At 35.7% G+C, this 18,497-nt stretch overlaps 1 protein-coding gene across 5 annotated transcripts in view; it reads left to right on the plus strand.

Annotated features, from left to right (window-relative positions):
• DIP2C (disco interacting protein 2 homolog C) overlaps positions 1 to 18,497 on the plus strand; it is a 579,123-nt gene that overhangs the window by 424,193 nt on the left and 136,433 nt on the right. For all 5 annotated transcript variants that reach the window (XM_074193228.1, XM_074193229.1, XM_074193230.1 and 2 more), the window contains 3 exons: positions 2,368 to 2,461; positions 2,664 to 2,783; positions 5,487 to 5,601. In XM_074193228.1, coding sequence (XP_074049329.1) covers positions 2,368 to 2,461; positions 2,664 to 2,783; positions 5,487 to 5,601 — 329 coding nt within the window. The remainder of the gene's footprint in view (positions 1 to 2,367; positions 2,462 to 2,663; positions 2,784 to 5,486; positions 5,602 to 18,497) is intronic.

Raw genomic sequence — 18,497 nt, forward strand, 5'->3', positions numbered from 1 at the left:
TACCCTAATATTTGAGACACCCCAAAATAGGTGATTTGATGCTTTTGAATGGGTAATCTTTTCTGAGCTTTATTAAACCTATTTTATACATAAGGAAATTAATATACTCTCAATCTTCCAAGGCTGTTGTGAGAATCCACAGAAATAATATAAATAAAAGGTTTGATAATGAGGCAATTAGGTGTACAGAGGATAAAATTCTAGGCTTGGATTCAGGAAGTCCTGAATTCAAATCCTGCCTAAAATAGCTGTGACCCTAGACAAGTCTATTAACCTCTATCACCCTGAATTTCCTGTAAAAATAAGAAGATTGTATTCAGTGGCCTCTAAGTTCATTCCAACTCTTTATTTTAATCCCATAATCTTGTGAACTTAAAAATGCCAGTTAAATGTATTGGGAAAATATCAGAATTGTAAGTTACCCTATAGCTGCAATTAGTCCTCTTAATTTAACATTAGAAGAATCTGAGGGCCCGAAGGGCAAATGACTTTTTGAGGTCATATAATTATTGTCATGGCAGTGGTCCACTTTATGATTTGTCTAGAGAAAATCTTGATTTTAATTTCTTTGTGACATTTTACTTCCTTGGCTGACGTCTACCACTGAATGACAGCCAATAGCCTCGCAGGAGCTGAAAAGCAAAGGAGTTTGAAATTTCTTCTAAATTATCTTTCCCCTGGAAAAGGGAAAGATGGTCTTTCTTAGACTGGTATTTTGTATCCCTTTGAAAGTGGAAGTTCATTCTCAGCATGGGGAAAAAAGAGGGGGTTCAGCAGGAAAGCAGGGGAGCTGAAGAATGAAATAGGACAGCTGTCCAGTTGGTTACCAATGTCTTGTACTATTGTAAGCACTTCATGTATATAAATAAATATATAGGCATAGAAATAGATATACACAAGTATACACATACACACATATATATGCAGAAACATGCATCTATGTAAATATGTATATATGTGTGTGTTGCACATCTCAAATATTATCTCAAAATAAGCTCAAAATTACACTAGGACTTTTGGATAGCCTCTGTACATGTTATTTTCCCCTAAGTTGGTTTTTCCATAATATGGTCACAATACAGCTTTATTATTTTTATAACTATGAATTTTCCCAATATGACTCATGACTATTCAAATAAAAAAGAAGAAAATAGCATCTCATAGCAAAATACACATTTGAGGGGAATTATATATTATTTCATACTATTCACATCTGTTCCCTAATTCTACTGATGTAGGTAAGAAAATCTGCTATATAGCCAATAGTTAAATATTCTATTTAAAAACAAATCTGGGTTGTTAGTCTATTTTGTTTAACTAGACATGTTATGTCATTAATATAAGACACTCCTAATGAGGAAAATATCACTTCTCAGAGAAGCTCTTGTAACTTAGAGAGTTGACTTCAATAGACCCTAAGAAAAATTCTCTCTGTATCTTTATCTGTTTCTCTTTCTCTCTCCCTCTCTTTCCTCTCTCTGTCTCTCTTTCTCTTTCCTTCTCTCTCCCTCTCCTCTCTCCCTTTTCCCATCACACAATATTTAAGTACACATATCTACTGACAAAGCTGGTTGAAGGACTGAAGAACTATCTAGCTGATTAAAGTAAATCTCACACTTCTCCGCTCTTTAGAGATCTATTTAATTGAAGGTACGATGCCAGAATATTTAGGAGGTTAAGAAATAGATTTTAGTAGATAAAGCTAGAGAAGATCAAGCTTCACATTTGGGAAAGGCTTTATTTTTAAAAAGATAATGACTTCCTCTACTAAAGGAAGAAAAAAGAATGGGGCTCAAGTACCACCAAGTACCATTAGACCTGAGGCATCAAGGACTAGATTACCATTTGACATTCTTTTTCAGTCCCAAGAGGGTCTAAAGGAATTAGTAAAAAGATGTTCACATATGGTATCAGGGCCTCTAGAGGAATCAACAAGATGTTTATTCTGGGAAGACCTTGTGGCTCAAAAAACACAAGCATAGCAGAGTTGAAGAACACAGAATTTGGAGATTCATGTTCTGGATCCACTCCTGGAGTGGTTGACTTTGTCCAAACCCTTGTTTCAAAAATTGTTTCATATTCTAATAGACTGGATCAGAGATACTTTAAATGGGATTTTTCACCTTCACTTTGGGGGCACAAGGTGCTCATCTATAAAATAAAGGGTTGAATTAATTGATTTCTATGGTTTCTTCTAGCTGTAAGTCCTAGTAATTGGAATAAACCACTGCCAGGTAAATTTCTCACCAGGTACTTAAATTATTCTTCCCATAAAGACCTTGCAATATGGTGGGATCTTTTCTGGTTGTTAATGTTGTGAAGACAGTGAGCTTGCATTCCCTTGTGAATATTTCTTTTTTATTCTAGAGTGTCATGAATATGATGCATGTGATCAGTATCCCATATTCTTTAATGAAAGTGAACCCCCTTTCCTGGATACAGAAAGTCTGCCAATACAAAGGTAAGAACCTGAGACCTTCAGTTCTGTCAGAGATTTGAACAGGAGATGTCAGCTTGATATCCACAGAATTTCTGTGCAATCAGTAATTCCTATTCCACAGTTAGTTAGAATTCCCCTTCCCTGCCTTTCTATGTTAGGAGCATGTGATCTGATGCACAGCAGCTTGATAGTTTTTCATAAACATCTGTTTTTTTTTTTTCAGCAAAAGTGGCTTGTGTCAAATCCAGAGACATGCACTGGGCATTAGTTGCACATCGAGATCAAAGAGATATCAACCTCTCTTCACTCCGTATGCTGATAGTTGCTGATGGAGCAAATCCCTGTAAGTAATGTTCTTCTCTACCCAGAATTCTTCCCTCAGGGACAAAACCTACAATAGAGAGTCTCACATTCTGAAGGCTGTTTTCCTCTCAATGACTTTTCTTTTTTCTTTTTCTTTTAGTTTTTGCAAGGCAATTAGGTTAAGTGACTTGCCCAAAGTCACACAGCTAAGTATTGTCTGAGACTGGTTTTGAACTCAGGTCTTCCTGACTTCAGGGCTAGTGTTCTATCCACTGTGCCACCTAGCTGCCCCTGATGGTTCTTATTTTTAGTCCTCATCTGGTAAAGATACAAAACCTTTGAATAATAATCAATTTGATTACAAGTTTTCTTGGGATCCAACTTAAAAAAAATTTCTTGGGCAAATCCTGCAAGGAACTTAATCCCCTTAACATAAGTTATAATAAAATCAACCTTTTTTCTACTTTGGAAACACAATATAACAATTAAAACAAAGTGTTTTGCTTTTACTTTTATATACCATGATTTCAAGACTCTTAAATAAAATGAAGCACAGGACATGTATATTATTAATTGTGAAGGACAGCACAAAGGGAGACTGAAGACAATAAGAAAAAGGTCTAAGCAGCCTGCTATGAGAAATTGGAGGGAGGAATGATGGCTCTCAGTTATGGAGCCAAGGAATGATTTAATGAAGATGATAATGATAGTGTCAAAGTTGGGCCTTGAAGAAAGGCAAGCACTTCAGAAGATGGAAATGGTAGAGATAAAGAGTTCATCATGAACACCAAACTCATTTGGAACAAAGCCAACAAAGAGATACATAGGGTGTACACAGGAATAAGGAAAGGTGGAGAATAATTCAGTTTGACTGAAATGGAGAATACATGAATTTAAATTATATGAAAAAAACCACTAGAATAAGAATGAAAGCAGATTATGGAGAGCTTGAATACCAGAGTTGGAAATTTATGTATTAATAGACAAGTAGTAGGGAGTTTTAAAAGATTTTTTTAATAGAGGAATGATATAGTGAAAGGAGTTAATAAGATTTGGGGGATAGCAATATGTAAGTTTTATTAAAATGTAGACATTTGGAGACAATAAGAGCACTTACAAATTATGAAACTAGTCAAGATAATGTGATAAGCATTTGAACTAGGATAATCATGAGAGGAATAGGAAAGAAGGTATAAATATAAGATATTTATTATTAAAATACAAGTTACAGGACTTAGCAATCCTGAAAAAGTGGGGGGGGAGAAGAATGAGACAAAGATAACTCCATGGCTATGATTTTAGCTGATGATAATCAACAAAAGCAACACCAAGAAAAAATAGAGTAGTGACAATTTAATGGGGAAACTGAGGTGTTTCAGACATATTACTTTGAGATGTCACTGAGATATCCAGCAGGTGGATGAAAAATATAGAATTGGAGTTCAGGAGAGAGATTAAAGATAGTGATATAGATACTAGAAATTATCTACATAGAAATAAAAATGTGAGTCACTGGAATGGCTATAATCATGCAGGAGACAGTATCTAGAGAGAAGATAACCTTGGATAAAACCTTGGACAACATGATTAAGGGAAGGAAGGGGGACTGATAAACCAGAAAAGAAATCAGAAAAGAAATGGTCAGAAAATGGGAGGAAAAGCAAAAGACTGTCATGTTACTCAAAGGCAGAGATGCTCTTAAAGAAATGTGAACAACCATGTAAAGTGCTGCTAGGAGAGCAAGAAAAAGAGAATGAGATTGGGGGTGGGGGGTGGGGAACAGTTTTTGGCCAAGATCTTTAGTGATCTTGTCAGGAACTCTTTCCAGAGTGGTAAAGACAGAAATCATATTACAAGGATCAGTGGCTAGGAGTGAAATGGAGGCTGTGAGTACAAAGTTTTATACTTTCCAGGAACTTGGCTCTTGGGAAAAGAAGAGAGAAAGGATAGTAGCCTAGGTAGATTTTTAGAGTCAAAGAAAAGATTTGTGATTGATTAGTTGGTTTTTTTTTTTAAATCTAGAGGGGAATGATACAAGTTTTTAGATCACAGAAAGAGAGCTAAATGACAGGAGAAAAAAAATGAAAATTCATGTGAAAGATCTGATTGCAGGATCATAGAGGAAGAAGAGAATGGTACTTTGGGTAAAGGGAGATGCATGAGCTTCAGCAAGGAGGGACATCTTTTCCTCTCACACAGGAGGGAAGGAAGAGAGGAGAGAAAGGAGCTGAGAGGTTGGAAAGTATGAAGATGGAGAGTCCATAGGTTACATACAGGATGGTCTCAGACATCCCAAAAGAAAGGAAACTAGAAGTACAATTAGATACTTTTTATGTAAATAAAACCCATGTAATAAAACCTGTATAAGTAAGCATTTCTCCATTTAATTTGGAAGAGGACTTGATTGAAATCTTCCCTTATAAAGTGCTTTGTAAAATTGTCAAGACAATTTTTTATCAAATAATAGAAATTTATTACATCAGTCAATAAAAATAGTGAAGATATAAATAGAAATAGTCTGCTTTTCTGTCCATTTTACTGTTGAACTTTGAAAAGGTGATATTTCTTACTTCCACCTGCATAGTTACAATATTATGAGAGGAAGCATTTTTTCTTTATCTAGTTCCTTTTGTACCTCAATCTCACCATCTTAGAATTCTATAACATGACATATTTTAATATATAAATCATATTACTTCAATGGTCTGATTTTTTTTTTCTTTCTCTGAATTTTCCACTCCAGGGTCTATTTCTTCTTGTGATGCATTTCTCAATGTCTTCCAAAGTAAAGGCTTGCGACAGGAGGTCATTTGTCCTTGTGCTAGCTCACCAGAGGCTCTCACTGTGGCCATTCGAAGGTATTGGGTTACATTAATTAAAGTAGACAGCTTATAGAGCAACCATGATGAAATAGCTAACTCAACTGAAAGCTCCCAAATCATATCAGTGTTAATGCTCTGCTTGTGAAATAGAAAATGAGATTCATCATTTTCAGAACCAAGTAATGACTGGAGACTTGTCTATAGTTACCATGTGGGGTTGATTGAAGAGTTAGCGAAATGTTATGTAGCTGCATCATTATTATCAAATATGGGGAATCTGATAACTTCCATACTGCCAAAGCAAGGCAAATCATTAAAAAATATTCACAAATAGCTGTGAATTAATCTGTGCCATGTACAATGTGCTTCTTCCTCCCTCCCTACAATAAATTCAACATGTTTTTATCAGTTGTCCTATCTGTATTTCCTACTGATCTTCTGTTCTTTTCTGTTCATTTTAATAGCTTTCTTCTATTCCCTTTTTCTGAAGGAACTAAATGTTGCTTTCATTACATTATTATGGTTATCATGTTCACTGTTTCCCTGGTTATCTTACTTTGATATGCATCAGTTCAAAAAGTCCTAAACGAGTTCTTTGAATTCTTTATATTTTTCTTATACTAATTTATTCAACCATTCCTCCATTGACAGGCATTTGGTTTTGTCCCAGTCCTTGCTACTAGGGAAAAAAAATTGCTATGAATATATACACATACATTTATATATATATATATATATATATATAAATGTATACATATAAATAAGTATAAATATATATTTATTTATGTTTTGTATATATGAGACCTTTCTACTCTCTTTGACTTCCTTGGAGAAGTATATGCCTATTAGTGATGTTGCTGAATCAGAGAATATTCCCATTACAGTATCTTCTTAGTATAGTTCTAAGTTGTTTTCCAGAATTGTTGATCCACTGCCCAGCTGCACCAATGGCATTTTGCTTTGTATAGCTCATCTAACAATTATTATTTCCATCTTCTGTTATTTTTCCCTATCTGTTGGGTATGAGATGAAAACTCCACCTTTTAAAAATCTTTATTTCTCTTATTAGTAATTATATGAAGCTTTCTTTCATATGGTCATTGATAGCTTACATTTTTTTAATTAGAAAAAAATACATGTTCATTACCTCTGGCCACTTATCTTTCTACTGGAGAATAACTTTTATTCTGATAAATGCTTTGGGTTTTTTTTGTACAAAGTTATCAGAAATTTTACTTTCTGGCATCTGATGCCCCTTAATTTGGGTGGAAAAGCAAAGGAAGTAAATGTTGAATATTTTAAGCTCTGCCAAATGCAAGCATTTTACCATGAAGTGTTGTGCTGTCTTCAACTCTGCCCTCTGGAATACTGCATTGAATGCATTTTGAAAAATGCTGATTTTTAGAGCAGCAGAGCAGCTTGATAACACATCAAAGAGAGGTCTGGTCTGTGATAAGCAGATTTTCTCTCAGCATGGGCATTAAATCTCCCAGGGTGTTTTTACTAAGTCTAAGCATTATTCTCAGTGTCCTTGGTCATAAGTCACCCAACCATCACTGCCTTCTTCTTGGTGGTCGAGCATAGAGGTAACTTTTAAAGTGCTTTGGAAAGGAGGTGGCTGAGTTTTTAATATGCTCAGAATGAGGAAAAGGTAAAGTCCTATTGACTATACATAAAAATAGAAACACCCTCTCCCCAAATGTTAAATCACCTTTGTCACTTAAATAGTTTCAGTTGTCAATTATCCCAGATAGCTCTTGATTATCCAAATTAATGAGGGGAAAGCAATAGATGGAAAATTCAATCATTATATTTGTATGGGTCTTGAGTGTTTCCTATATCTTGCCCTCACTGAGTAGCGATTTTTCTTCTAGTTACGTTTTGTTTAGGCTAATAGGAGTGTGCGACAAGAAAAGCTGACATAAGGAAGCCCAGTTTACAGAAGAGAGAAATCAAGTGAGATGATTTGCATGACTAAAGAATTTATTTCACAAAAGATTCAGTGGGAGAGTCCTTTCTAATAATATCTTTTCCAGTGATGTTAACTGTTGGTTTACAGACTGGTCTTTCTTAACAAGAGAGGCAGAGGACCGGAATAATTTAAAAGTAAATTGTTTAGACTGATGGTTAACTGGGAAAGAATAACCCCAGTGATGATCCATGAAAATCAGTGAGAAAAGATGAATATGTTTACAAAAATTTAGTATGTATTTAACTTTGTAATTATATATATATATATGTAATATATATATATAGTGTTATAACTATAACACTATATAAAGTCAAGTCCAATTTTAAAGTTAGCCCTTAGTTTTCTAATAATAAAGGAGAACTGGAGGTTAGACAATCTGATAGACCTTTCTTTGGTCTTACAATGTAGCATGTGTAAAGTGGTTTGGTTATGCATATATTTGTAGCCATTTTAATTTCCTCTTAAACCTAGGGATATAAGGTAAAAGACAGTCCTTTCTCCCACGAGCTTAAAATCTATTATTGGTGATATCCCAAAAGAATGCTATGCAAACAAGATATATTTAGCATAAATTGGAGATAAATAGCAGAGAGAATACACTGGGAATCCGGAAGTGCTCCATATAGAAGAAGGGTTTGTACTAGAGAATTCCAAATATAGAAGACTGCCAGTGAAAATAATCACAGCTGGGAGATGGAGGTTCTCATTTGAGGAACAATGAGGCCAATTTCATTGGGTCATAAAATAGTAATACATAGAGGGAAGTAAAGGATAAGAAAACCAGCAAAGTAAGAGGATACCAGGTATTGAAATCCCTAGTATATTTTGTTTAGGCAAACAAAAATAAATTGTTCCCTTTAAGAAGAGATGAGAAGCAATGTGGTATTGTGGAAAGGGAGCCAGCCTTGGAGTCAAGAAGACCTGAATTCAGGTTCTGTTTTCTAACATATTCTACCAGTTTCCCAATGATTGCTGATCTGTAGTGGTAAAGTTTCTTTACCAGTATTTCTTTGTATCAGTGAAGTCACAAGCTCATGCTAACTCATAGGAGGAGGACTTAACCTCTCAGCAGCTGGCTATCAGGGGAAACAAACCTTGGCTTAATAGTTGGTCAAGGGTAATTTATACAGTGAATAAACACGTTTTACTTAAAGTAATTCATATTCCCTTCGGTTTTATACCCAAAAATGAAAGTGGCTTGGAGTGTGCAAATATCAACTTGTTTTGCTCTTCAGTCATGTCCAATTCTTTACAACCCCATTTTGGGGTTTTCTTGACAGAGATACTGGAGCAGTTTGCCATCTTCATCTCCAGTTCATTTTACAGATGAGGACACTGAAGGAAAGAGGGTTCCGTGATTGGGCAGTATCACATAGCTAATAAATGTCTGACTTGAATTTGGGAAGATGAATCTCCCCTACTCCAGAGTTGGTACTCTATCCAGTGTGCCTCCTGGCTGCTACACAGGTGTCAATTCAGAAGTAGAAAAAAACCAATAGTAAAAGGGGAGAGGTAGCCCAAAAAGCAAATAATCAAGATGTCTCTCAACAAATAGTTACTGAACAACAGTTATTGATTAGGCACTGTAATGGACACAGTGGGGGAGAGAACAAAAAAAAATCTTACAGTGTAGTCTGGGAGACAAGACAACACAGAAAATAGAAAACCATAAAAGACAGTTTATCATTATGCTGCAGTCTGGGAGAAAGTCAAGGATATGTTTCTGAGTCCATAACCAAGAGTGGCCTGGGTAGTTTTAGGGTTTTTACATCCGAATGATTCTCCCTTAGAGATGAGGGTGCAACTCACTTGGGGATCTGATTTCCTGTGTCATTGTCAAGTAATCAGTTTGAACCCACAGATCCACTGAACAAAATGTCACTAAATTTGCAGACACGTTAACAAAGATGAAATGAAGTAACACAAGATGAAAACAAATTCATCTACCTTGTTAAATGTATCACCTGTTTGAGTCCCTTCAGTAAATCTGGCTTTTATTCAAGTTATACCTGTGCATTCTTATTATCTCCCATGCACTGTAAATGGGCCTTAAGAAGTCAGAGTAACACAGTCAGAGACTTTCTACCTGTTTCCCAGGTAACTGGCACAAAGCCTCTGAGCCAGGTTGTATTCAGGGGAAGGAAATAAGCAAACATCCCTGCAGAGTGCTGTCTCAATACATTATAGCTGCTGGTATTATAAAAAGAGCTGATGGAAATAGTAGATGAAGGAATGCCAATGTGGGGCTGTCATAATCACATCTTGGCTGAACTTGTGTGAAGCGAAAGATTGTCCCAGACATAACTTCCACCTTCCTTGGTCATATTCCTGCCTTTTGATCATAATCCAAAACATCTTCCACCCATTATGCAGAATAGTAACTAGGAAACTATGCAATCCTCCCCTGCACCCTTTTATTTTGCAAAGTTCTTCATAGAATTTATGGAGTTTTTCCTTCAAGATTCTTTTGTAACAAGTCTCATAAATCTTATGACTTCATCTTGTTTTCATTCAATCTGGAGTAAGTTAAAAAAATAATACCAGCTAGCAGTTATATGGTGCTTTAAGGTTTTCAGTGCTTCATGTGGCTTATTTGATCAAATGAAAGATAATGAAATACCACTGACTGAGAGTTGGCAGAGCCTGGTACTGTTTAACTGGGCAAATTGGTCCAACCAGAAGGAGAAAGCATTGTCACAGAAACTGAGAAGGTAGTGGCAGATCTCATAGAAAGATCATGAATGATAAAGATTTTTTAAAAAAATAAAGAAATTAAATTTAGCATTTAGAAGGACAGGGATGATAGTGGTTCCAATGGAGCAGTGGTAATGGGTGTCATATTGTCCAAGGTCCAAGGAGGGACTCTTGAAGAAATTGGGAAAGCAAATGCAAACCACTCTTTCTGGAAATTTGGCTGTGAAAGAATGTAAGTCTGAATGAAGAGGTGCCAGGGTCAAGTGAATACTTGGGCTTTTAAAAAAAGAATAGATTTTTCATCCCCCCCACCCTTAAAATAAGAGTCTTACTGAGATTGACTGAAAGGCGACAACCAACAAACAGAGAGAGAGAGAGAGAGAGAGAGAGAGAGAGAGAGAGAGAATATGAGAGTAAATGATCATTTAGCTATCAAAAATTTGTCATTGATCTAATCCAAAGGATTTCATGAATGGGTGGGGAGGAGGGAAGTAACAGTAATTTGACTCAACTTAGCAAGCATTCATAAAGCCCTTATATTCCAAACCTTGTGCTGTCTTCTGAGAATACAGAAATGAGCCCTTACCCTCAAGAAACTTAGACACATAATAAGTCAGTACAAAAATATAAACAAAGTCAGTACAAAATACAAACAACTACAAAAGAATTTGATTTTTGAGAGAGAGTGCTGATAACTGGGGGAGCCAGAAAGGTGGATTGTGGGAAGTGGCCCTTGGTCTTGAGGGAGCAGAGAATTTTAAGAGGCTGAGTTGAGATGTTGGCCAGCAGCTCTGTTCCCACTCCAGTTCCAAGGTCTCCATTTTGCTTAGTCTCTAACCCCTCAATGGGACTTTTTCATTGACTTTCTTATTTTCTCTCCTTTTCTCTTTTTCTTTGGGGGAAAAGGCTAACCTATGCCTTGCCTTTGTAACTTTTAACAACCAAAAGCAATAGGTTAATACATTAGAGTTTCATCTACCTGAATAAGCCACAAGAAGGGAATAGATATTCTTCTGTTTCACCTGGGGCATCATAGAATGCATGAAACAAGTGGCTTCTGGTGGTGAGTTTATATCTGAAACCAAGTGTCATGGACTCAATTAACTGGATTTGCCTCTGGTAACAGACAATGCAATCCATCAGAAAGTACAGTCACCCAGCTAAGGAAAGCATGCTAAGTTTTCTGGTATCCTCAGGCTGCTGACATAATATAGTATAAGTGTCATTTTTTCCTTTGTCTTTCCTTTGCTAAACTGAAAACCTTTAAAACGTTTTCACTCATTTTCAGTTGGCCTTGAAGCTTCTATATGGGCTACTTTTAGGTGAAAAATGGAAGGACTCCCAGCAATTCTCTAGGTGCCCCCTGCCTAGTTGTATTCTGTCATTTTAGAATTGATGAGGATGGTATGGGCTAGTGTGAGTCTTTTCCAAGTATTGTGCAGAAACTTTGGAAGGCTCCTTGTAGCTCCTGTGGGACATCCTCAGGACCATGTCAGTGATGTAAGGAGAATGATCCTTCTATTATGCTCTTGGATTTTAAAAGTAAGGGTTAGAGCAGAGAGCAGTAAATATCAGTGAAATACATTGTAATTTCAAACCATTTTGTGTTGCATTCCTAATTACTTTTTTATAAAATTAATTTGTAGTATGTCATTTGTTTTTACATCCCCTTCATTTAGTAGTATATCCTTTTTGCTCCATTTCATCAAGATCTACCCTTTATAAAATAAAGAATAAATGAGAAGAATAAACAAAAACCAAGTAGCTGAGCAATGGTAAGACATTAAAGAGTATGCAGCATTCTATACCCATGACCCTCCTGTTCTGCAAAGAAGGTAGAGAGACAACACTCTTCTTGGGGGCAAAGCTTTGGCATTGTTATTTTATGGTTCATCATTTCAGTTGTTTTCTTGTTAGTCCATCTATTTGCATGTTCCTGCTAGTAATACATTATGCTAATATACCCCAATTTATTTAACTGTTTCTCACCTCTTGAACTTTTAGCTTGCTTCCTGTTTGTTTGCAATTGTGTCAAATGCTGCTATGAAAAACCTAGAACAGAATAGAATGGGTGTGTGTGTGTGTGTGTGTGTGTGTGTGTGTGTGTGTGTGTAGACAATATACGTAGAAAAAAAGCCATAGCTACCAACCACCACCAACAACAACCTCCTAAGTACTACCTGAATGCCACATTTTCTAGTTATCACTTGAGATTTAAAATTCTCTTTGGCATAATCTCCAAACTGAGTTGATGAAGTACTAAATTCCTCTTCCCTACTCCTTTTTTCCCCCTCCTACCCCTTTAAAACATACAGAAAATTGAAAGAGAAGAAATAGAACCAAAAAAGGGAAAAGAGATCTTTGGCTTTAAAATCAGACAAGTATTGCTCCTTAATAAGGTCTTAGATGGTTTAGGCTGAAAGAATTCATCAGTTTGAGTACTATAATCTTAGGGAAACACATGGCTTGCTGTCCCTCAGTGCAGCCTTACACATGAATTTTATAAATAGAAGTAAAAATAAATTGTTAAAGTATCATAAGAGCTGTACATTTTCTTTGTATTAACCTGGGAATAAGATACCTAACAAGTGCTTCAAAACATGCACTGGGCATTAGAAATGTTAAAACATTGCAGTATAATCTCTAGGAGAATTTTAGGGGCACCACAGACTAGCTCTATTGTTTAGCTGATGATATATATTTATTAAATGCATATACAATTCGGAGGCACTGAACTAACTGGTGTGGTCAATTTAGGGAATCTGAACATATTTGGAGCAAGATAAGTAGTTTCACAGAGGGGAAAAAAAAACTTGACCAAATAGCAATCTTTGCTTTTTAAAAATTAATAAAATTTTTATATCATTTTCATTTCTCAGTATGTCCACCCTCCACAACCTAGGGACATCACTTATAACATTTTTTTTAAATTGAAGAGGGAGAAAAAAGTAGTGCAACAAATCTCAAGAGTTCACCAATATGCAATTTTCTAAAACCATAGTTTTTCTTATTGTTGTTCTATCATTGTTCAGTCTTATATGATTGTATGTGATCCCATTTTGGGTTTTCTTGACAAATATACTGGAGTGTTGTCTTTTCCTTCTCTAACTTATTGTTCAAAGGAGGAAAACTAAGGTAAAAAAAGGATTAAATGACTCATCCAGAGTCCTACCACCAATAAGTGCCTGAGGCTAGACCTGAACTCGGAAACATGCTTCTTCCTACCTCTCAGTCTGGCACTCTATTCACTATTCACAACCATAGTAACACAGAATAAAGAAGGGAAGGAAGTTTATTCTCATATCTTTTCTTCAGGACCAAAGTTGATCATCATAATTACATAGCATTCTGTTTTGTTTGTTTTCTCATTGTTCTTTCATTTTACATTCTTGTAGCCCATTGTATGTGCTGTTTTTCTGATTCTTCTCTTTGCATCAGTTCATATAAATTATCCCATACTCCTCATTTGCATGGAATTTTCAGTTGAGAGTTTTCATTCATCCACTTATGTTTGCTGTATGACTAGTGTTTCTAGGGCCATGAACATCTTAAATGCTTTTGTCACATTTATTTCAACACGTTCATTAAGTTAGTCAGCCATCTTATATCTACTAACTTGGTCAGTCAATCATTCAACATTTGTTAAATATTTCCTATATCTGAGACACAGAAGTTACCAAAAAAACCCCACCAACAAGACTATCCCTTCTCTCAAGTAGCTTACTTTCTTAGGAAGAAACTACAAAGGCATAGAATTATTTACACAGTAGATATGAGGTAATTCTCAGAGAGGGGCATAAGTGGTTTTCCTGACATAGTTCTGTCTTTTCCAGTACATAAAATCACACTATTCTGGTAACTTGTCACTATATGTTGCTATACTGTTTTGGTATTGGTGCCTCATTTCTGCATATAACTACTCTTTGCTGGTCCCCTAATGAGACTAATATACTTCTCTTGCCTTCTTATCAGCTCCCTTGCCTCCAGGAAAAACAGTCATTTCCTTTCTTTTATTGTTACTATGATTGCTTGAAGTTGTGATAATAATACTGATGATAATGATAGCATTTCTATAGCACTTTTGAGTTTGCAAAGTACTTTGCAAATAGTATCTTATCTCACAACAATCTTAGTACAGGGCCCTTTTATTATCCATATTTTACAGGAAATGGAGGCAAAAAAAGAGTTTCAGCAATTTGCCCAGGGTCACACAAATAGTATATCATCAGATTTATATTCGGGTCTCCTTGACCTCAGGTCTAAATCCTCTACCCACATGTGACCAAGCTATCTAGACTTTAACAGAGAAAGTATTTTCAGAAGTAAGTGTCATGGATTAGTTCCTCAGATGGTTTGACTCAGACTGAAACTATAATTAATAGCATTTCATTATGACCAGGATGAGGTGCCTGACTTCTCTAGATCTCTAGCTTCAAGTTGCCTTCTTAATGCAAAACTGCATCAAGTCACCTGTTCCAGAAGAGTCATTTAGAGTGACTACAGCATTGAAAAATGCCCAAGTTTTACAGACCATAGGCACCTCCTTTGAACACTGAAAACTTTCAAAATTAGGCAGCAACAGTAATGGCTGCATATACTCTCCATCTTTGGAAATCGAATATAATGCCATGGACTTTAAGCTTCCAACATCAATATTGTCTATAAAAGGATAAACAACACCAAGTTAGACTTGGGGAATTGCCAGAGAAGCAATTTACTGAGATAATCCCAGCCAATTGCAAGTTTCATTTTATTGGTAATTGGGCATCTTCTAAGTCATTGGATGGATGCAAAAATGAAGGAACTCCAGTAAGAATGATTTTTGGAATTTCCCAACATATAGAAATATTTCAGCAGTAACTTGCAGAACAAGTTAAAAGTAACCTTAGAAACCATCACGTCGAAGCCCTGGCTTTTACAGATGAGGAGACTAAGGTACCAGGAGTTAAGTGTCACATGGTTAATAAGTGAACTGAGGAGGGATTTGAATCCAGGTCTTCCAGACTCTAAGATCTAAATTCTATCCACTTTTGTTCTCATGCTGAATTATTGTAGCCTGCCTATCACCACTTCTGTCTGTCACATCTGTCTGCATTTTAGTTTGTCTTTGTGCAAGCTTGCTTGTCTATTAATGCATATCTGAGATGAAATCTAGCCTAGTGGATAGACAGCCAACTTGGACTGAGGAAGACCTATGTTCATTCATTATTTCTGATAATATTATCTATGTGACCCCAGCAAGTCAATTCTTAGTGACCCTAGGCAACCCTATAAGTCAATAAGTTGAAAGACAGTTGCTGATCTACCTGGATTATTACAAGTTTCTGAAATCACAGATCTGGATATGCATATACACATGTGTATGTATGTGTATATATATATATATACATATAGTATTATTATATATAATATTCATATATAGTATATGGTATGCGGCTTATATTACACATATACATATATACCTGTAATATAAACTTTATATATATATATATACATATATATATATATATATGCTCAAACCCATACCTACATGTATATATGCAAACCTATTCACACAATGATGAGATGTGATTTTATTCTTTTGGTGGTTGGGGATTCCCTATAGAAAGGCATATTTTAACCCCTCCATGACCTAATAAATTATATTTGAGATTTATCATGGTTAAAATATCCTGTGATCAATCTGTAACTCAGATTTCTTGATTCTTGAACAGCAAACACATTCCTATTCCTGAACCTCTATTTGAAATCTTTTCTTTTTGGAAGAGCTGATAGAATATACACTTTCCTAGTATGGTCTTAAAGATTCCAAAATCACTTTCATCCAATAATGAAGCATTGGACTAGAAGTCTACATATTATGTGTTGTAGGTATCTATTTTTCACTTCTAAAATTTTATATTCTATAGTATATTCACTTGGGATGCAAGGTTAATTTGCTATAATACATAACAAAAATAAATAAAAATTACTTTGTTAAAATATATAAAGCACCAGCAGCAAAAATTAGAAAAATAGCCATAATTAACATTTATTTAGCTCTTTACAATCCAGTACAATAAAAATTTTAGATTAGGCACCTGGCTAGTACTTTGAGACAACTCTAGTCTGAGTCAATATAAATAATCTTCTTTGAAAAGCATTGCCCATCTCCATTGGCATTAAGCATGGCTTGTGCCCTTGGCTCAGTGTTATTCTGCTTTCTTGATTTCACAAGTATGAGCTAAAAAAAGTATTTTTGAGGAATAAAAATCTTCATGCCTGTCATGAACTATTCATTTGTAGGAATTAAAATACCATGAATGCCTATATGTAGGAAAATGTGAGTTTTTAAAAAAATAATTATTGACATTTATTTAGTGTTTTATGTTTTGCAAAGTGTCCTATGTATATTATTAATGGTCATAATAGCCCTATGGTGAAAATATTATTATAATTATTATTATCCCTTTTATGGTTGAGCAAACTGAGGTTGGGGGGGGTGGCAAAGGGATCTAAGCCAGGATCACACAGCTGGTTAGAAGAATCTGAGGTAGATCAAACCCCAAACTTCCTGACTCCAGCATTATACCACCCTAACATATTTAAAATCAATATGATGTTAATTAGAAAAAAAGACAGAAGCAGGTCATGTATTCATTTTTTCCTAGCCAATTCAAAAGACAGACGAACTAGACACAAAATTATGGCACGAGGGCAGCAGCCATGTGAGTGGAGAAGAGGGTTGACATGATGAATCAAGAGAAGAGTCAATGAGGACTATGAGGCTGTGAACCTAGGTAACAGGAGGGATGGTAATTCCCTTTTATACAAACAGAAAAGTTACAAAGAACATCTTTGAGGACAAAGATAATGAGTTCTATTTTGAATGTGCTGAGTGTAAGGTGTTTATGGGACATCTAAGTCATGTTCAGTAGGCAGTTGTTAGGGCTATCATCTGAGGAAAGCTGAATATTTAGTTTTGGGAATCAACTGCCGAGAGGTGTTAAATGAACCCATAGGAACTGATGAACTCACTAGAAAAATATCGAAATAGATGAAAGCCCAAGGCAGATCTCTGTCTATGAAAGGGTGATGGAACATGGATAATGATCCAGCAAAGTTATCTGGAAAATGGCCAAACAAGGAGAAAACAAAATGAAGATCCACGAGCCAACTATGGAGAAAGAACAGGAAGGATAAGACTGAGATTTTTAAAAAATAAGATTTAGCAATAAAGAGATCATTGGTGGCCTTGGAAGTCATTTCTGTTTGACATTTAAAGTATTTCACAGTCTGACTCCTTCTGACCCTTCTAGTCTTTTGCCATGTCCCTCTCCTTCCTGTATTCTGTGAGCCATAGAATCCTCCCTGGTGCTCCTAACAATGACTCCTCTTACTGCCTTTTATTCTTGTTGCCTTCACCTCTATCTCTTAGAATTCCAGGCTTTCCTCAAGACAGCCCAATTGTCCCCTTGTGTTTTCTTCTCTAGTCACTTTCTTGAATACATCCTCTTATGTATGTATGTATGTATGTAGAGTGTCTGTTCCCCATTAAAATATATGCTCCTTGAGATCAGCAACTGATTTTATCATTCACTGTATCCCCAGCATTTAGCAAATAATATGTACTTAATGAATGCTGATTGATGGATTGATTGATTGATTGAGATTGAAGTCAGTTGTAATCAGACCGCAAATGACTAAAAAGTGAGAGGGAGATGAGAAGCTGAAGACAATGAGTTTAGATTTTTGTTTGTGAAAGGGAGGAGACATAGAAATGTGAGTGTATGTGTATGTGTATGTAAAAATACAGTTAAAGGTATAATAGGGTCCAGTGAAGGTTTTTTGTGTTTTGCTTTATTTTGGTTTTTTTTTTTTTTAGAATAGAAGAACACAGGGTTTGTTTGTGGGCAACAGAATAAAGCTTGATAACAGAGAGAAAGGTGAAGATCAAAGGTGAAAATTCCTGGAAGAGTTGGGAATCAGGGGCTCAAGGAGAGGGGTCAGCTCGCATAACTTGGAAAATGCTCTATACCCCAAGCAAGAACTTTCTAATTGTAAATCCCCAGAGCTGAATATAAGATATGATAGCAAAGTGATTAAAGAGATTTCCATAAATCTCAAGTGGAAGTTAATCTTATTACCACTATATCTTTTACGTTCCTTACAAGTTGAGGTTGGAGGTAGAAAGAATCATCTTTGTGGGATCATACCTAGGAGAGATTGCATCACCAGACCTCCTCTAATGGCAGGAGACCCCTCAGATCAAGGTATCCATTTTGTC

Source organism: Macrotis lagotis, chromosome 7 (assembly GCF_037893015.1).
Source record: "Macrotis lagotis isolate mMagLag1 chromosome 7, bilby.v1.9.chrom.fasta, whole genome shotgun sequence".
Taxonomy (NCBI): domain Eukaryota; kingdom Metazoa; phylum Chordata; class Mammalia; order Peramelemorphia; family Peramelidae; genus Macrotis; species Macrotis lagotis.